Genomic DNA, 20,817 nt, shown 5'->3' with positions numbered 1-20,817 from the left:
GAGTCCCTCAGCCACATGACACTGCAAAAGAAAGAATGAAGTTATAAAATGTGTCTGGACGTGAAGCAACCACGGATGATGTAGAGAAGGGGCGCGGTGCATAAAATGGGGCGATGCTGCCCCCTGCCGTAGAAAACAGGAACAACAACACCATCATGTTACTCTAAAAACAGCTGTTTTCCAAACAACAACAACAACAAAAAAGGTAATAATGTATCTGTTTTAGCACATGCACAGAAGACCTCAGGCTTTGATAATCAAGTTTATTGACTAAATATGTGATTAGTGAATATTTATGGTGATAAACTTAGATTATAGACCACGTAGATGCAGTATTAAATATTTCTGTTGAATGCAATGTTGTCACTCTGAGCTGAGAAAGTTTTGCCACCAACAGGATGTCCAGTATCTTCTAAATTGTGGCACACCTTGTCTGTTTTGTGTCTTACACCACAACCCCTGCAGTGAGGGATAAGATGGTACTCCAGATCATCACAGCAACCCCAGAAACCGCGGTGAAGCTTGTCACCGTGGCGACAGCAGCGTTAGGGAGGGTGCTGTTGTTAAAGGTCTTGTCGTGAACATATGTGATGATGGACAGAGCCCCTGCGAAGGCCTCCTCGCAGGCCGGCTGGATCTGCTCCTCTGGTAGCAGGTGGCTGAACTCACCTGGAGGATCGTGTGGTGAAGGTCAGCACATTGTGTTTGGCTGATGAATGCATAGAAGACATGTTCCTGAAAGTCCCACTCACCTTTGTCCCTCAGCTCAAAGGTGTAAGAGAAAGGGATGCCAATGAGGCGAGCCCAGTCGCGGCTTGAGCCCGAGTTTGCATCTGAAGTTCAAACAGAAAGCCGTCTGAGATGATTCCTCACTTGAGTTGATCCATCGGGAAGACGTTTTCACTTTGTCCAGTTTTCAACTCTTGAATTTAACACACCCTCTTATGCTCTGTGATCAAGGTAGCCAACTCTTTTTACTTTGAATCAGACTAACAGTCTGTAATTTGTTAATTTTCAAGAGAGTATTTTTACAGAGGTGTCTTGGTCTGAGTGTATTTTCAGCACCACAGATGCTGCTGAATGATCATAGAGATATTATATGATCATTATAGGAATACAACAGGCAGCAATGTGTCTCCTCTCGACTACGTGTTGCTACTTTGCTTCTCTACAGAGCATATTGGCTACAATATAAAAGTGAGTATTTCGCAGATATACAGTTTGGAGAATGTTATAGATCAAAGATGAAACTGACAGAAGGTCTGGACAGAGAGAAAAGGGTGCAGTTACAATTCCGTCTGCTACCACTGTGTTTGAGTCTTACAGAGGATTTGTGGAGATGTTCCCACAGTGTAGTCCATTCCATGCACCTTCTTCATTTCTGCTGCTGCTGCCTCACCAACCGAAACCTGCAGAGATCACAAAAAACATACAAATAAAGCAGTGCATTTGGAAACCAAGTACCCATACTCTGTTATAGCAGGTCAGAGGTGATAACACTAAGCCAACTACTGAAATGCTTTAGCCTTGCAGCACGTGCACGAGGGCCACACTGTAAAGAAAAATGTTGTCTGGTTGGACATTAACTTAGCTTGGCTTAGCTTAGCTTGGATGACAGCGATCTGGCACCTATGATAGTGGCACCAATCAGCTTCTTTCACTTTAAATTAGAACTGGCCTCATGAACAATCAGCTGTTGAACTGTGTTCTCTAAAGCTGTGTATCTTTTACTGTTTGTTATGTTCAGCAGCTTAACTCACTGTAACAGAACACACACACTCACCAGTTCATGGTAGTTGGGTGCAGAGATCTCTGGGTGTCCATATGGCAGGAGTATAAGCTGCCCAGCAGAGTGGATGGTGAGGAAACACAGGGTCTGTTTAACCATCCCACCTAGATACAGACAGAGTGAACAACTGATTAATATAACAGTCAGTTATATATCAATAATGTTTTTAAACTCTACGCTGTCTTCTACATTATGATTTTCACATATTTATGTTTTTATGACACTTTTTAATCAAACTTAATCTCAAATAAAATGCTCAATTCGTATACATGAACATACCTGTACATGTGATTTATGACACATACTGATAATCATAACAAACTTTATTTGTGTAGCACCTTTTACACAGGAATCGCAGCTCAAAGTGCTTTACAACAAAGAAATCACATGGACCAGAGACACAGAAAGGACGTAAAAACAGGGAGGAAAAATTAATGTAAAATAAGATGGAGAACAAGACTCACTTGACATTGATTGTAAAAGTAAGATAGAATAAGGTTGAAAATAAAGACAATGCAAAACATGAGATGGAAAATAAAACCACAGAATAAAATAAAGGTAAAACACGCAAATAAACTTGATTATCATGTAGACGGCTAGTTACCGACAAAGTCCATCACAGCTTTAGCCTCTGGCTCTGACCCGGCTGATTCGCCACAGTAGGTGTTTGAACAACTGTCAAATGACACACCAACCGCTGAAGAAAGAGAGCGCATACACACAAAATGTGCAGTTCAATGATCAGGTTTGAGTTTAAAATGATGAACTCATAGTGAAAGGCTTGTGAGAGCATATCAGACAGTTTAAGCAGGTATCATATAGACTGACATTGTAATATTTGTATTGTACTGTAAACCTTTCTAGGTGAACAGAAAAGACTGAATTTGCATATGTGAAGACTTGCCTTGGTTGACATGTTTTTGTTCCAAACCTGAATACAGACCATTAAATTCCAGCAGCAATAAAGAACACATTAACACTGATCCCCTGTAGATTTATTGTTATTTTTCCTGTGCAATCTTTTGAAAAAAGCAGCTTGACATTACAATTAACAACACTGAGACTGAGACACTCAGATATTCAGCAACGTTTTCACATTGCACAAGTCAGAAAAGTTGTAATCCCACACATAGAAAGCTTGAGTCACTGCTAGCATGAGGCGAATGATTCCTGAAAGCATGCGACTCACTTCCCCAATTGGCGTGAAAATTTCTGTTGAGGTCAACGCCGTAACAGCTGCTGCCCGGAGGAGGGGCTGAACGGGACTTCCTCCACAGACGAGTCTAAATGGAAAAGACACACAGGCGCAGGCACAGAGGTCAGGTTGTATTAGAAGGCGAATGAAATATCATTCAGCCACAACACGGATGTAGTTGGTGAATTAAAAGGTGTTTTAAGATAATCGACTGATGAACTGAAATGTGATCCAGAATAATAAATCCTGAGAAGCCCTCACGCTGTCATTGGCCCAGGTGAATATGTATCCATCCACATTGACCACAGGAGTAACATAAACATCGAGGTTCTGCAGCATCCGCTCCAGCTTCTCATTGGTTCTATATGAGCTGACAATCTGAAGAAGAAACGCTCACATGTCAGGGTGTATTTTCATGCAGGGGTGAATATGTGTATCATGAATTTATGTGGGAGAGTACAAACCTCTTTGACAAACCACTGGCAGAAGGCGGGAGCGATCCACTCCCGAGCATGGATGCCACAGTCCACCCATATAACCTTCTTTTGTTCGCCCTCTGGGTTTTCCAGTCCCAGCTGGAGACACACAGCAGGACCCATTTTGGGTGAATGTAGGATTTAAAATATTACAACACTTTTTTTAAAGTGACAGTGAAAGGAAGGTAAAAGAATCAGTGCTGAATACCTTCAGCAGTGTGATGTTTCTTCCATCACTCGTGTGTCCGTAGACAGCAGAGGAGATCAGATCTGGGCTCCCTCGCTCTGCATCCTCCATCCACCTGTATATCTGCATTGCAACTTAATCAGTGTGATGATTAATTTTCATAACATTTTTTTTTATAGTTGTCTTTGGCCATCGTACATCTGTAATCTACAAAGATTAAAGTGCAAATCAAAGGGAATAAAAAAGGGGCGTGAGAAAGGTTTGTTTGCAATAAAACATCCTGCCTGAAGCTGTTTACAATTCAGAACACTTCACCTTTCCATGTGTTACTCTTACCAGGAGTATTAGTGTTGCCTACTGATAAAAACATAAAACTCACAGACTACAGTGAAGACTCTCTAATTAACTTTACTAATAAAACTAAAGAAACTCCAACGTGGAAACATTACAGCTAACAGACTCCCACCTCATCCATGGGGTGATATTTGGTGTAGTCATAACTCTCCAAACCCTCCACGAAACTGGGAATTAAAAGAAAAAAAAACATTATAAATACATGTTTATTTGCATTATTTCAAAAACAAATGTCCTCATTTAGTTTTACAGTGAATTTCCAAAAAGGTTCGTGTTAGAAATAAGGGCATAAAACACTCTAAAAATAGAACAACGCCAACAACAAAGTTGTGAACTCAACAAATATATTCTCATCAATTCAGCATCACACATTATGCAGGTCAATAACTCAAGAAAAAAATGCATCACCTGAACACAGATAACCCAATAAAGTCACTTTTGCTTCATAAATGCAGAAAACAAAGTTGTTGTTTTGAATTCAACACAGCTCACCTGTTCGGAGCCTCTAAAACACTGTTTAAAACCAACAGGGACAAACGCAGCATCCAAACTTTCAGCCTCTTTCCCCCCATTTCCTTGTTCTCTCTGAGCCTTTCGCTCTCTGCAGCTCTGTAACTCACACTGCCTTCAGTCGCCTGCAGCAGCAGCGGTAACGTCCGTCCAGCCGGGCGACCTTGGATCTCAAATGATCCCCATTTGACAAAACAGCGTTCCCATCTTTACAGGCCGACGCAGCTATGAGGGATTATGAGGGAGAAAATTCTGAATCAGTTATGTATTAACATTTATGAAGTGTCACTAAAATTATATAACAGCTGATGTTGATACAGTAGACCTCCCGCTCTCACCTTTATGTTTGTCTTACCCAAACACTTCTCCCCCTGCAAACATGAAAACAGACTGCAAAGCAGGCAGTTCATGGTAGTACAAATCCAGGTCTGAACTGCAGGTGGTGCACTGTGACGGGGTTTTGCAGCGATGGAGTTGGAAAGTTGCCTCTCTCTTGCTGCATTCTGCACCATCAGGAGTTACTGAATAAATGTGCCATTCATCCCTGAACTGTCCTGTGTGTGTGTGTTGTTGTTGTTGTCTCCTGTTTGGACTCACGTGGATAATGTAATTGACAGATGGCTCTCATCCAGGCCAGGATAGGCACAGGGGGAAGAGGGACGGACAGGACGAGTTGAGACATTGCCTAGACTTTTAGTCTTCAACACTTGCAAATGAGGACGTTTGAGCTTGGGAATATTTTGATTTCCCGAGGACTCTGGAGGAAACCTGTGGGAGGGTTTTTATCAGGGAGGATATACTTTGAAAGGGCCAATGGGCGCCAAGTTTACCATCTGCTGCCGTCGCTACTGTCTGAGACACAATAGGGATGAGAAGAATGCTATTTTGCGGTGAGACAAACACCTGACAGACATGATGGCAATCCCAAAGTCCTGCCTTTCATATACATGCATCAAACTCAACTTTATGAGTTTTCCTGCTTGTTTCCTCCTATTCTTGTTCCTCCTCCTCAGCATGCAGACCACCACAGCTTCCAGACAGCCAGAGCTGTTAACCAGCGAGTCCAGCGACAGTGACGCAGAAAGGGAAAGCCTTTTCGGGCCGCAGCCTTCGAGAAGGAGCCCCTGGAGCAGCAAGCCGGGCCAGAGGAGCGCCGCGGATCCGTGGGCCGCCGTGAAGAGACCCAGTGAATCTCCCATCAGGCGAGGATCGGACAGAGAGCTGCAGGCTTTCATCAGCATGAGAGACCAGGCTGACAAGGCTACAGAGGTGAGAGAAGGCCTGCTGTTGTTGTGCATGAGGTGAGACAATGTGAGAGGGAATAAACACACATGTGCGCACAGACAAAAGCAGAATATCTGTTTTCAGGCACTTAAAAAATAAAACAGAGTGCAGACACCACTTATATCTGCACACACACACAACCAAGAAAGTACAAAATAAATAATGGGATGCTGAAAATGCAGCAAAAGTCACAATTTTACACTTAAAAGACATTTTTATGTTGATTATTTGTGTATCATTTAATATATGATACTGAAAACATGCATATCTATGGACATACGAAGAACTGTGGAAGTCCTGATAGCTGTAAATAGCTGTTATCATTAAGAATTTGTTATCATACCCATCTGAGATCACCAGTTAAACTCAGCAGAGACCTGGTATTTGCATCTGAACAGAGATTTCTTGTATGTCTTCATGGCTGGATTCTTTTAGAACATTCACACATGTGCTCGTACCAGGATTAACTACAGTAAGTGAGTAATTGAGTCTCTTCTCCTTATCTGAAGTGTTCTAATGTAGTTATCTAATAAGGGGAGAGAACATAGATAGGTGCCTCTCAAAGAAGCCTTTGACTCATGACGACTTACATCAGTACATGATCTTGACCTGGATTCCACAAGACCTTAATTTTAAAATTACTGGAAATTAACTTGCTGTCTCCAGAATCGTGAAGTAAAAAGAGCCGTAGGCCAGTTTACTGCTACAGCCGCTGCTTACATGTTAATGAAGATATCTTAAGATGCCACCTACTATAACTGATATGTCTTCTCCATGTCATCCTGACACAAAGGACTTATTGGTAGGTTTGCAAACATTTGAAATGAATTGATGAAGTCCATGCAGTCATTTATTAGATTTTATTAGATATTATATTGAATAAATGTAAGAGAGTTACGACTGAAAATGACTTTCTTTTGATCAATAATCATTTTAAAAAAACTGTCTCCAAACTTTACAGTACAAAAGGTCAATGTCGGCGAGTGAACACACACACACACACACACACACACACACACACGCACACACACACACACACACAGTGTGAGAGAGAGGCTACTTTATTCACTTACTCAATCAGTGACCCAGAACATCTCATACAGTAAGTTACTGCAGGCTGTACAGAGTTAAAACAGATTAGACATAATACTTAGTAAATTACTGTGTGTGTGTGTGTGTGTGTGTGTGTGTGTGTGTGTGTGTGTGTGTGTGTGTGTGCGTGTGAGCTGGGTTGGTTCAGGTATCTTTGAAGGATGAGCCCTGCAGTATATAAAACACATTCTCAGCTGTTACTCAGTATTTCTGCACAGTACTACTGATCATTCTGTGAGAGCTGGGAGGTGTTTTTAAATGATTCGGGAGACTTGAGATGACAGAAACACCAGAGAATGAACTGTAGCCGACTTCACAGCACTCACATTTAGAAAACTAGCTCTTCTTGATTCATTTCAATAACACATTTATTTTACATAATTCACATTTCTCTGCAGAGGGAGCTCATCACTCAGAGGCTCTCTTTTCCTCTGAATGTCAGTACTGCAGCTTAGTGAAACTCCAGCATGAGTTCGGTGAACATGTGACAGCCTTCGTGTTGAGAATAGTTTGGCTGCAGGACACAGGGGCCACATTGTGTTTACGAATTCCTTAATGGAGATGTAGGCCAGCAGCCTGGCTGGCCTATTCAAAGAGAATATTCACTGAGCCATCCTGCTGTGGGACTGTTTTTAATATTAGGCCAAACGAAACTGAGGATGGGGCTGTTACATTAAAAGGTAATTCAGCACCGGGGATAAACGAGTGAAAACCTTGAACATGCCAGTCTGTAAACTCTGTTTGGCTTCAGTGTGCAATTTCAGATACAACAGGCCTTTTTTCACAGCAGAGATTTTGTCTTGGCATGGCAGGAGAGGCACAGGTGTTCCTGTCACAAGCCATGACAGTGTGACAGCGAGCCACCTTGAACAATACCAGGACCCTGAAACTGAAGCAGCTCCATGGAAGCCATCATTAATGTCATCATCTACACCTACATCTACACATCTCAAAATGCCTGCTGCAGAGTCTCTGGGACTCTCTGGGCCCACGAAGGTGTTTCCACTCGTCCTTGCAGATTTGACTGCTGCTCGGGTTGATCCTGGGTCGCCAAACTACATTCAGAATGATAGAAACTGTAATGTGAACCCAGACTAATGAGAGGATCAGAGAGAGTCTGTGCTGTCCACATTGAAGACACCTGTGTGGGTGCACTGCAGAGCCTCCCTGCAGCAGGTGTGATCAGCAACAAATATGCAGTCTCACGATGGCTGAAAATCATCAGTGCAGGTCTGGTTGATTAGTGCGAAGACCCATTACATGATATATTGTGTGTGTTTTTTGCTTATAGGAATGGGAGAAGCTGAATTATGACATATACACGTTGCGCTACGCCAGACGAGAAGTCAGATCTCGGTGGAAGAAAATCCTGCTGCAGCTCGGTGAGACACTTCGATGTTAGTCAGTTCAGAGAGTATTTGCTCCAGTCATTTCACTGTGACCCTCCCTTCGTCTCGCTGCAGGTTATCAGTGCGAGGCAGATGCCCTGCTGTGTGTGAACAGGCAGAGCCGGCTCATCCGAGAGCAGGAGCATCTCAACAAAGCGGCCGAACTGTTGCAACAGCTGCTGGACCACACCTCGCTGTTTCCTCCAGAGACCGGGCGCCAGAACAGATACCTCTATGTCATGGTGCACACACACACACACACACACACACACACACACACTCCAACGTCTTATTCTTTGGCATATAACAGTATTTCTCATGTGTTCTCACCTTCAAGTCCTCCATCTTTTCCTCCTCTCCTCCCTCGTCTCCCCTGTCTTTTGTTGTTATCTCTCTCCATCTGCATTTTGCCATCCACCCTCCAATCTGCCATGTTTCATTCTCATCATACTCATCATCAACACTCACTTCTGCCTCCACCTTTCTCTCAGGACCGCCTGGTGTCACTGGACAGTGCTGAGGAGTTTGTCCGATTGGCCAAAGAAAAATATCCCAAGAAAGTAGGTTGAGAGACAGAGAGAGGAAGAAGAAGAAGGCGGCATAAATGTTGAGGGACTTTGATGGATAACCTTTTTTTTTTTTTTTACCACACTTTGACATTCATTTAATTATAGAGGTAACTTTCATTCTAATTGCAAAATTAAAAACCTGCTCTTTTATATTATATTATATATTATTTTATATTATATATATGTTGTGTTGAATTATTTTATTGGTAAGTTGTGCTTTTGATTAGACCACACAATTCATAATGCATAATTCTAAAGTAGACCTTTACTCCAGCATTTCTTTTGCACTGGTACACTGGAGCTCGGGTGCTCTGGATTGGATTGACATGTTAATAAACAAGTTTACAGGTAGAGACATGTCTGGTTAAAACACATTTTAAGAGCGAATCCATTTAAACATCTCACCATAAACACATCTGTTGTTGACAGATGATACTAATGGTAACACACTGTCTTTTTCTGTGATATTGAGTTGTTTCTTGCTCACCTTGTCACTAATAAAAGTCCATTTGCTCTGTCAGTCTCATTCAAACTTACTGCCTCTGACCAGCAGGTGGCAACATATGCCACAGTCATGCTCCGGTGGTTTAAACTAGAATGAAAAAAAAAGTACTTGGCTGGCTGGAAACTTCTGTGTCACAGATGGGGTAAAACTTAATCACATTATTTAACTCACAAAGTTGTTTCCCCACAAAATTAAAAAAACAGAATATTCAGCATTTACTGTTGAATGTTGAGGAATATAGTTGTCCAGAAACACCCACGATGGCTTGAAATGCTGCTTTGTTCGTTTTAGTGTGAATATGACGGCGTTAACATGATTGTTCAGAAGAAGAATGTAAGGATGTGCTGCTTAATGTCATAATGCAGTGTATCCATGGGAAATTAAACTTCCCTTTCTTCATTTTCTGAACTTCCCTTCCGTCAAGATTTGTGCAGGATGCAGATGATAATGTCTCATCTTGGCTTCCAGTCAAAGCCATTTTTGAGTAACTGTTGTACACACTCAAGCGCACACGCCCGTTTGGGACTCTGCTCTGTCTTCAGGTTCAAAGAGTGCGAGAGGGTCTCCATGCAGTTGATGATTGTGGTATGCCGTACGCACATTCACGCTTGTGCGCACACATGCATGCAGAAAGAGAGTTTACTCTGACCCAGATATTGTTCTCTCCAAGGCCCCTTCCCAAGTTTGGGAAACAGATGTGGAACTAAAAGGGGGGGGGGGGGGGGTGGGGGAAGGGAGCTGCATGAGAGGTGGACCAATGGTCTGGCAGCTTCGAAAGGCATTGTGCTGCTTGCACCTTTTTCTCATTATACGACTGTGTGTGTGTGAGTGTGTTTTAGATCGAGTAATGCTTACATCATTCTTCAGACTCTCTGAAATACCCCTCCATCCCCAGAGAGAGTAAAGTTGATAGACGAGAGCGGGGAATGATTAAGAGGGTGATTGTGTCCGATGTTGGAGAGAAATTCTGGGGAAAAAAAGTCTAGATTGTCACATTCTGCTGCGCGTGTCCACGTGTATGTGTTTTAAAATGTCAAAATCTCACCCTATACCTCACCACAGGAGAGTCATCTGCCGGCGTGTGTGAGTGTGTGTGTGTGTGTGTGTGTGCCAGTCAGTGGGCATACAGCACTTTATGGGCACACACTCATGGAGATGATGGTCATTCAGACTGTGACTCCTGTGATGGTCAGATATTTTATGAGAGTCTCTAGTGGGGCGTTGTCCACACACACACACAGCGTGAGCGGTGGCCGGTGGTTTTTCCCGTCATAGCTTTGGATACTCACTATGAAGTTATGTCTGAATTAACTGTCAACGTATCTTTCAATCTTTGCTCTTTATATATTTTCTAATTTAAAAAAAATCACATATTATTAGTGTGAAAAGAACAAGAATTTATAGCAATATTTCAACTTTTTTGGGAAATTCTTTCATATCTATTTGTTAAATATGACGCGACAGCCAAGGGATGATTAACTTTGTGTAGCATAAAGACTGTAAACCAGTAAAACATTGTATTTCATTTGTTTGTTTGTGCAAAAGCCAAACTATAAGAAAGACGAGTTACAGGTGTATATCCTGTGCGCTGATTTGTTTCTTGAGGATGCCAGACAACCAGCTGGGATCCTGAACCTGGTCAGAAATGAACAGGCAGATTTTGTTACTTTCAGAAAAAGGCAGTTTCCTCCTGTTTACAGTCTACTTGCTAAGCTAAGCTAACCGGCTTCTGGCTATAGCTTCATATTTACCACACAGCTATGAGAGTGGTGTTGATCTCATCTAACTAGCTTCTTAGCCCTCTTTCATCACACTCTTTGTTCACGTCTCCCCTCCATATCCTCAGCCTCTCCCTTGTGTGTGTGTGTGTGAAGATTAATAAACACAGACTTAGTCCTGAGCGTATGCAGTCCATTGAAATCGTACATCTCAGTCAGTTTATAATCCCAGACTCATGACATCAGGACCTTCATGTTTATGTCAGGATACAAAACACCACAGTGACTAATGGTTTACTTAGTCTGTACGTCAAACTCTGCAGTGATGAACTACAGAGCCTTTTGGATTTGGAGCTTAAACAGTTGACTCAACAACCAAAATAACTGAATCTATGGTTTGATTAACGCATAGCCAATAAACAGAGGTCATTACAGAGACTAGATGCTTATTTACTCATTCTCTTGGAGACTAAACATGGTTACAATCAGTCATCTTCATCACTGTGTATCCCATTAACACCTCTTACAGAAAACTCGTCATACACTCGCACCACACACACGATTAGCCAGACAGTGTAGGACTACTACTGTTACTGTTGATGCAGCTACATTCACAGAATTCACCAACTTAAGACACATAGAGTCTGACATTGTGACTGACAGTTAAGTTTGAGTATAGCCATGATAGCTGCTTGCTCTATGGATGGCAATGCTGTTTTTTTTTTTCACTTTGATCCAAACTGAAATATCTTGAAAAATACTACTACACAATTGTACTCTGTGCAGTTTTTAATTTATGACTAAATATCTGCAATGGCAATTCTGTCAGCCTTAGCTGTACTTTGCGCTAGTGCTAATTAGCAAATGCTTGCAAACGTACTTAACTAATATGGAAACTGTTGAAATATACCAAATGATGTTATCTTACACAGCTCTGTGAGATGATACTGTAAAATAAGCAACTGGTCACTTTGATATACCTCTATTCACCCAGTTTGTTCAGTATAGTAAAGTTAAACTTATGATGGCTTGATTGATTGTATTACCTTCAAACCAAAAGAGTCATACAGGTTTGTATTTGTATTTGTTTACCTTTAGCTTTCCTCGACTTGCGAATGCCCCATTTTAACCCCACTCGAAGCCTCAACTGTTTACATCATGGTAATTTATGATAAGACAATGTTGACAGCAGTGTTACACCCATGCACACAAACATTAACAGACATATACATACATGCACACATGCACACTCGGTAATTTGTAACGGATGTTTGGAGAACCAGCCAAATAAACCAGGCCATGGTGTGTTGACCCCCGTGACTCCCGACAGAAGGTCAGAGGTCAAGAGTCTGCTCAGGAAAGGCAACATTGTTATGTCGCTTTCGAGTCAAACCCTCCAAACTGCAGTTTTAATATTGGCTGTTAAGAGAAGCAGATTTAGACCCAGAATTGTTTTTTATGATTTGTAACTGGACTGTAACAAGAGAGGCTGATTTTATTACAGTAAATGGATCTGAGAAATTAAAACATTGCTCTCAAACACATAGACACAAAGTGTTTAACTGACACCACAGTCATGGAAAGCATGTTGTCATTGAAGGCACTGCCATTCTTGGTTTGTTAGCTGAGGCAGAAAATAATGCTGGACAGACACACACACACACACACACACACACACACACACACACACACACACACACACACACACGCACACCACAAATGGGTTGAGCAAGTCTTTGGGCAGGGCAGGGTGTGTTCTACAGCATGTCTGTGGTCATCAGTGGTGGATCAGTAATTACTTAAGTCCACTGATGCTCTTGAAATATCCTGATTTATTTCCCACAAATTGAACATGATTAAAGGAGATAAACGGGGGAGTCCTGGACTTAAGACTGCATGTAGCCGCATTGTTACTGCAATTATTATTCTTAGAACCGTTCTTGGCCCTGGGTCGAGGACTCAATAGGGGGATCACTGCATAGTGGGTCAGCATCTGACAACAGCACTTTGTAGATACTGTGTGTTTTAACTGGCCTTACCTTCCCAGACAAGTGATGGGGGATGAGAACACACACATCTTATTCACAAGATCTGGACATTAACACGGCAGTAAAGCAGCTGTGTCTATATGTGTGTATAGGTCTTACAGCATTTACTGACGTGGTTTTGGATGTTTGAGTTGTCTCGCGCAGCCGTTCACCCCAGAGCTGCCTTAAACTCTCTCCCACATGTGTGTGTATGTTTACCTTTCTTTAACAAGCGCTGTCACTGAACAATAGCACCAGCTCGGATGTATCAGTCACAAAAGCAACTGTGGTTTGCAAGTCTTGTGACAGCGAAATAAAAGACGTGAAGATGGAATTAAATGGTTGGAGGAGTTGGAGTTGTATGGGTGGAGGGCTGTGAAGGTTGGGTTCAACTGGAAGTATTTTTGTATCTCTCTCAACTACATTTGGCAAGCATGGATGCCATGTGCAGTATGTATTTGCATCTGGATTTATACCATTTTGAATACTTGTGTGGGCGTTTTATGTATCTACGCAGTGAGTAGAAGAAGAAGAAGAAGAAAAGATAGCAGTGAGTAAAAGCTCTAACATGAATTCTTTCTGTCATCCTCCCCCTCTGTCGTCTTTCCAGGGCAAAGTCAGACAGTGATTCATTCCCCCTTATGATCACCTGGCTGGGTTTTCTGTCAACACTCGTCTGATGTTCACTCAAACCACCTGACCCGCAGCCATAACCGCAAAACAGCCCCATACTCAGACCCACTCCTGTTCGCCATTCCTCTGCCGTGAATCAGAGGCTGGATCAGCGCTTTGCTCTGATGCCGTATAAGAGCGCATCCATACTGCCAAAAGAAGAGCGGAGAGAGCCTCGTTTTGTTGTAACAGCCCTCCCGACTGTGGATGATGTCATGTAATGATGGTGCAGATGGAGGAGCGGCTCGGCTTTTCTTTACAGAGATCGCGATATATGAAGACAAACAAACAGGAAGTGCTACACACACACATGCACATTTTACAGCAAAAACATATGGAGTTAATACCTCAGAATTGTCCAGTCCAATGTTTAAGACATCACCATCAGACGTGTGTGTGTGTGCGTTTAATAGCACATGCGTGTGCCACAGCTGGGAGGTCAATCGTAGAGAGCGGAGAGAGTCCCTTCATAGAAATAGAAGCAGATCTGGAATACCAATAGAAAACTAATTCTGATCCCATGATTCTATCTACCACAGCTCTGGTCAGACCAGAACACTGACTTCATATTCTATGTCTGACTCTTTGGCTCAGTTTCCGTCCAAGTGTTTTTCTTCTAATTGTGATGCGTTGGATTAGAGAAGCTGAATGCGCCTGAATAAGAGAGTGAAGTACAGTAAAATACAAAAGGTTCAGACTGATTTTTGCCAGATGTCAGCGCTGTCTCCGAGGCAATTAGCTCCTCGTATGAAAGCCGAAGAAAATGTTTAGACTTTATAATGACTTCAGAAATTCCAGTATTCCAGTAACAACAGGTCCTTAAAGGATGGTATAATTCTGTATTTTGCAGATTGTCAGCAAATCCGATGAAAAGACCAAAAGCGACAGATGTTTTAGTCCGTTTGTCAGCGCTTTCTGAAATCCCTGCCCTGTCTTTGGCACTTAGGCCCGAGCCCATTTGTTCCTTCTAAAGTCATAAATCTTTAAAAACGGGTCATGAATATATAGTCTCACTTTTCTTAAAGGCAAAGCAACTTTCTAAAATAGCTGGGTGCTGTAATTTATATCAAACATTACTCAAACAGGAGAAAATAGTGGATGTTTTGGGGACTATTTCCAGTGGCAGATTAGTGCATATTTGGTACTCTAGTGATGTGGGAAACACATTACACACACACACACAGACACACAAACACACACACACACACACACACACACACACACACACACACAACAAGGATTGTGTTCTCATTTGGAAAGTCTGTATCAGCCATAGTGTCCACAAGTTCGCTAATAGCTCAAAGCAATGCAGTGTAGCGACATTGAACCCTTTTTCCACTCAGTTTTAATGATGTAGTCCTATTATAGGCTCATTCAGGGAAACACACATGCCAATAAATCCATTTAAGTTTGCCTGAATGCTTTAACGAACTTTAAAGCTAGAACTCCTTACTGTTCCAATGGCCCGCCCACAGTCACATAGTTTATTTTTCTTGCTGTCTATTGACACAAACGCTACCTAGATACATTCAGATACTTATACACCCTTTAAAAGCTCAGATTCACATGAATCAATCACAACAGGAGCCACTAAACGGCAACATCTGACAAACAACTGTTTTTTCAAAATTTACATAACATTGAGGCAACTCACCAATTACGTGTCTCGGCGCCCCACAGATCGATAACACTCCGACAAAAACGGTCTGGTATCATCGCCAAAGGTCCACATGATCAACAGCAGTAAAAATATGTAGTCTAAAACAAAATAATTATCCTCAGAAAGATGTTTTCTCTTTTCAAATTAGCAGGCCATGTGCTCCTCTTTCCTCTTCTTGTTTTCTGTTTTCCCTGTTACAACTTCCGGAAAGGTGCACAGACGGGCGCCAGGTTTCAAATGACAACTCACTTGACCAATCACGATCATGCCATTTGAAGCCTATCAACCAGAGAAGCCTATAACAGTCTGAGTTGAACAGAAGGGCCTCCTTCTCTTCTTCCGTTTGAAGATTCAACCAGTCGCAATGCTGGTTTTGCAGATGACTGATGCTCAATTAGCCAATTCAATTCTGACCACACTGATAAGCCCTCATTTAAGGATGTCAGTGATGATAGTGATATTACACACAATTTGAAGTGATGAATAAAGTAATTGGCCTCAATATAAAGATATATAGTGGAAATATAGGTATAGATATGTTAAATATCAATGTATGGGGACAAAATTTTGATTTCAGAAATATAAATATAGATATTTATGTAGATAATATATGGTACATATAGTATGGTATAGTATGTTTTTTTGAAGGACATCAAAAAAACATGAAAATATTCAGTTTCTGTTGTTGCTGTTATGAGTTTTAATTGAACTTTATCTTGTGGTCCCATTGTGTTTTCTAGCTAATGAATCCCATATATAATCATACACAGGCATCTATTTTCAAAAAAAATATTCAGGCAGAAAAACAACCCTTCTACTTCAACATGTTCGAACTTCTGTTAATCAGTTACTGTAAATACTGTAATTCTTGGACAACAATGAAGGTGTATAGCAAAGAGGAATTGCTATATTCCGAACTCCAAATGATGCTAATGGTGCTCTATGTCTTCTACATGTGTAAGGAGGCAACTGTTTGATAATATGTTAGCCATAATAACTTAACTTTAGCCATAACTTTGATCTGCAGCGGCTGTCTATCCTAGAAGCTTTACATACAGAGAACAATTCTACAGTTATAACCTAGATATATCTTCTTTTGTTCCTTTTTGTTGCTAATTTGAACAAGTGCACACAGACACACACATAGACACACCTCCTGTTTCAGCTCACATGTCGTTTCCCATGATGGACGCTGCCCAGTTTAGCTGAGGATGTTATCGTAAAAACACTAAACTGACTTTCCAGCTGTCTGTCCGGTCTGCGGACATCATTAATAGCCATGATTTCATGTAATCCGTTGTGAGACGCGCTAAAGGCTCATATAGCTAGAAAAAGAAAATGGCAGTGAATTGTCTGCAACTTGTTGTGGCCTTCAGTATCTAGTATATATGAAATGCAATAAAATGATAATAGACGAAGTTCTGCTATCTGGCAGCATCATCTGCTCGCTAACTGTGGTGAAGTCATAGTCTAAACTTGATTTAGATGAATTTCTTTGGTGAACCTTGACGCTCGTCATGTCTGCTCGAAGCTACTAAACGTCGGTGTGATTCATCAATCGTGATGTCTCATCAAAGGTCAAATTATCTATCTATCCTTTCATCATTTTATTTACGGCTTTCGACACGCCACAGCGAGAAAACACCTTTTTGCTCAGCGTTTGTAGTCTTTCTTTCATCTGTAGAGACATTTTTGTAGCTGAACGTGTCATTTTCATGCGTTTATGTGAATGATTATCAGACACTTCAAGTCAAGTCAAGGAATCTGTCATCGCCTTATTTGCATTTTATGATAGTGATGTCTTAAAGTGTTGAGACTGGGCCTTTGTTGTTGTTTGGAATTGGATGATAATGCACTAAACATCTGCATGTTGAAAGGCAAGTTAACACTTACAGGCAGCAATTTTAGTGGCACCATTGACAGACTCTACGATAGAGACTAAAAGGGTGTATTTCAGAGCAACAAGCAGGTATTAACTTTAAAACAAAAAGTGATCTGATATAGTTTTATCAGCAACTATAATAAGTCAAACATTTCCTGCACCTGTAGATAACAGTAGTATAGCCTGATCCTCCCAGAGGAAATGAGTGAGACTGTGACTGTGGCACAGACAGCCACACTAGTGTAACGTCGGACATCTGCTACTGGGGTGGATTTCCAAATCTCTCTGTGTGTGTATAGGTAGGGGGTGTATTTTTGCTCGGGGACACTGGGATATGTATCTGCCTGACTCTGCAATCTCCACTTTCTGTGACTCACCGCTCAGAAATCCACTCTGGTAGGTCTACACACACACACACACACACACACACACACACAGACACACACACACACACACACAGGCAGACATGACAAATACTGGGCTTCCACCAATATGAGCTCATTGAAAAACAGCTGCCATATGCTCACAGAGGTCAAATGAGGGGGAAAGCTGTCTAACCTGTCCTCTTATCGCACTCTCTTCTTATATTTATGTCTGTACACACTTTCTGCATCTCTCTCTCTTTTTCTGTCCATCTATCTGCCCTCAGTTAAAGAGTAGTTGTGGTTTAGCACAACTTTGATGTCACTTTTGTAGCTGTGGCCATCGTTTGATGGTGACATCTATACAGCGAAACCGTAAGGACATGAAACATGAGCACGTAGATGATCATATAGGCAGTAAAGCCAAAGGTTTAGTCATATTATGAACTACCTAATTTGACTGTAAAGTGAGTGCAGAACATGAAATGTTGGTAATAATAACTCATTGCGCAGGAAAAACAGTCGGTCAGAGTTGAGCCATGGAGGCAGCAGCTCAGTAATGATTTTATGGTTCCTCTTTGTTTTCTCCTCCTATGTTTGGCTCTTTATAACCAGTATGATCATGTGACTGCTGCTGTTTTTTAACCTGGCAAATACAAGCTATTATTACCAGAAATGGTGTTCAAAACAAATAAGAGCCAAATTGTTTGAAAAAAGAAAACCAACTCTGCAGCTTCCCTCAGCTCCACTGAGTGTTTTATCATCTTTCAGCTCATTGTTTTGGTTTTACTGCCTGCAGCTTTAATATTCTGGTTCACTCTCACCGCTCTCAAATAGGTATTGGCCATACGTATGTGTCGGCCTGGCCTGACTAAGTTTGACTCAGCGTGTCGGCCCGGCACAGCTGGGATTTGCACCTTTATTACAGCAGGGCTACCCGCTTGAAGGTGTGGCTTTAACTGATGATGCGTTTGTCTTGAGTGGATGACGTTTTAAAGCAGCGTGCTGATCCATGGCTATGACTAGTGGTGGATCATTTCATTTCCTGCAAATCCTTCACAGTAAAAGCCCACTGTTATTTTTGCTGCCAGTGTTTTTCCATCACACAGCAGGACAGGTTAAAGAGGCTGGACTGTTTGCAGTAAGAGCACGTTCTCTGCAGCTCCTCATCTAACATCTCACTGTGGCTGTTTCTGCTGTCCGAGCAGCATTAGTAGACTTTTTATTGAAGAACAGCCGCTAACAAAGCTCGGCTAATTTGGTAATAAACACGCTTCCTATAAATTCTTTGCAGTAAAACCCTCCCATTATTTTGTTATCATAAAGTCAGAAAACGAGGAAATGTTTGGTTTCAGCAGTAAAGAAGCTTGACTCCTATAGGAGCTGAGAGCTAACATGGTGAAGCAGTAAAATAGAGCAGATATCTGAAAGCACAAACAGGGATGCAGGAGAGAAACTAAACTTCAAACCACAGAGATTTGGTTAGAAGTACTGAGAGTTGAACATGCAGGCCTTAAACAGCAGTGGAAAAGCTGTAACAGTGTCATTTTCGGTCAAAGCAGGCGTCGGTTTCAGCTTTGATGAGCCCACTGCACACTATAGCCTCATTTCTAGGGGTACCCCTCAGTTCAACCCATTTTTGGTACCAGGTACATTCATTTTGTTTTCCATTGCAGCTACTACCCTCTTAGTGTCGGTGAGACTGAAGGAATGGTGGTCTTCATTCTCTGTGTGTGGCTGTCAAAAGCAAGGAGACAAACTTTGTTTCATAAATGGCTGAAGACAGCAAGACAAAAGGCTGCTGAAAAGTTTTGGAGACACAGAAAACACCAGATGATACATCGCAGAGTGAGGAAGAAAGGCTAACTAGCTAGCCACTCTTTTGTTTATTATTGTTTGTGTTGTTTAGCATTAATTTTCATCAGCAATGGTGGTTGTTTAAAAATAAAGACAACAACTCCCATGATTCCACTCAACTTCACCATATCATCAAATGGTGTCTTTTTTTTTAGCCTTTTAATTGAGAGACCCCCTGTGGTAGAAATAACATTCTGTGTGTGTGTGTGTGTGTGTGTGTGTGTGTGTGTTTGTGTACACGTTTCTTTGCATGCATTTCAGTTGGCTCAGCATCCTATCTGACTCAAAAACTTTGCTCCTCCCTTCCCTCTGGGAGGAACACATTAGACACACACATACACACACGCACACACACACACACACACACACACACACAAACACAAACACACACACACACTCAGAGGTAGACCCATCAAAAAGAAGGCCTTTCCCAGTGCGGTATGGTTAAATGACAGAGCATGAGCGCAGCGGTGGTTAGTTACAGGAATGGAGCGCAAAGGCAAAGAGGAAAGTCAGCTGCTTTGACAAGAAGGCAGAGAGGGAGTGATACTAAAACCACACCTAGTCGCCCATGAGGAGAACAAGTGATGAATGCATGCAGATGGAAAAGAAGCTCTAAGCTCTCTTTATGCACCTCAGATTAGATTTTTAACCAAAGCATGTAAAAAAAACCTGAGGAATCCCATGCTGCTATCATGTGAAAACCCTCCCCACTGCTAATTAGCGCTCCTCGACGTGAAACTTCATGTCTTCCGTTCCGTGCAGTCTGACAATTTGCTATTTTTAGAATTTCCTTTTAAAGCCAGCTTCATGATTTCAAAATGACACCACTGCTTTTTTTTTAAATTACATTCTTGAAAATCAGAAATTTTCATCCAACAGGGGACGAGTGTTATTTCAAGACCGATGCCAGGAACTTGTGTGTGTGTGTGTATGTGTGTGTGTGTGTGTGTGGTGAGGAGCGAGTCATCTAAAATCCCCTTTAATCTTTTTTCATCCCATCACCATCCTTTCTGTCTCTGCACACTCTCTCTTCTTTCTCTCCATACCTCCCCTCTCTCCTCTCTGTGTGAACTCAAATCAGTGTTGATACAAGACTTGCGTATATGAACCCCCCCTGTAATGACCCACAGTGGGATCAGAGTGGTTAAAGACAACACAGCGAGGGAGTCTTTGGTTTGTTATTCCTGGCGATGATTCATAAAGCCTTTAGCATCATAAATGAACCATGACTGGGTCTCGGTCTCTCGACAGGCTCTCACATTCTCTCTGACATCATGCTGGAGAGAA

At 41.8% G+C, this 20,817-nt stretch overlaps 2 protein-coding genes across 2 annotated transcripts; one reads left to right on the top strand and one right to left on the bottom strand.

Annotated features, from left to right (window-relative positions):
- Positions 1-445: 445 nt before the first annotated feature.
- On the bottom strand, positions 446-4,573 carry LOC121616361 (carboxypeptidase O-like). The gene is made up of 11 exons (XM_041951099.1): positions 4,494-4,573; positions 4,114-4,168; positions 3,669-3,770; positions 3,449-3,559; positions 3,246-3,362; positions 2,979-3,072; positions 2,394-2,486; positions 1,784-1,893; positions 1,325-1,409; positions 753-833; positions 446-669 (listed from the first exon to the last, which is right to left on the bottom strand). The coding sequence occupies exons 1-11, from the start codon at positions 4,571-4,573 to the stop codon at positions 446-448; spliced, it is 1,152 nt and encodes a 383-aa protein (XP_041807033.1).
- Positions 4,574-5,750: 1,177 nt separating this feature from the next.
- LOC121616359 (melanoregulin-like) lies at positions 5,751-8,891 on the top strand. Its single transcript, XM_041951096.1, has 4 exons — positions 5,751-5,780; positions 8,179-8,269; positions 8,351-8,517; positions 8,767-8,891. Exons 1-4 carry the CDS (start codon positions 5,751-5,753, stop codon positions 8,842-8,844), a joined length of 366 nt encoding a protein of 121 aa, XP_041807030.1. The 3' UTR covers positions 8,845-8,891.
- Positions 8,892-20,817: the final 11,926 nt, after the last annotated feature.

Source organism: Chelmon rostratus, chromosome 13, assembly GCF_017976325.1.
Source record: "Chelmon rostratus isolate fCheRos1 chromosome 13, fCheRos1.pri, whole genome shotgun sequence".
Classification (NCBI taxonomy): Eukaryota; Metazoa; Chordata; class Actinopteri; order Chaetodontiformes; family Chaetodontidae; genus Chelmon; species Chelmon rostratus.
This window is presented reverse-complemented; position numbering and strand designations above follow the sequence as displayed.

Excerpts from the sequence above, each read along its gene's own strand:
- LOC121616359 (XM_041951096.1), top strand. The coding sequence starts at position 5,751 with ATGAGAGACCAGGCTGACAAGGCTACAGAG. Across the intron at positions 5,781-8,178 it reads AGGCTGACAAGGCTACAGAG|GAATGGGAGAAGCTGAATTA; the intron begins GTGAGAGAAGGC and ends TTTTGCTTATAG. Across the intron at positions 8,518-8,766 it reads ACAGATACCTCTATGTCATG|GACCGCCTGGTGTCACTGGA; the intron begins GTGCACACACAC and ends CCTTTCTCTCAG.
- LOC121616361 (XM_041951099.1), bottom strand. The coding sequence starts at position 4,573 with ATGGGGGGAAAGAGGCTGAAAGTTTGGATGCTGCGTTTGTCCCTGTTG. Across the intron at positions 3,771-4,113 it reads AATATCACCCCATGGATGAG|ATATACAGGTGGATGGAGGA; the intron begins GTGGGAGTCTGT and ends GTTGCAATGCAG. Across the intron at positions 3,363-3,448 it reads GCCAGTGGTTTGTCAAAGAG|ATTGTCAGCTCATATAGAAC; the intron begins GTTTGTACTCTC and ends TTTCTTCTTCAG.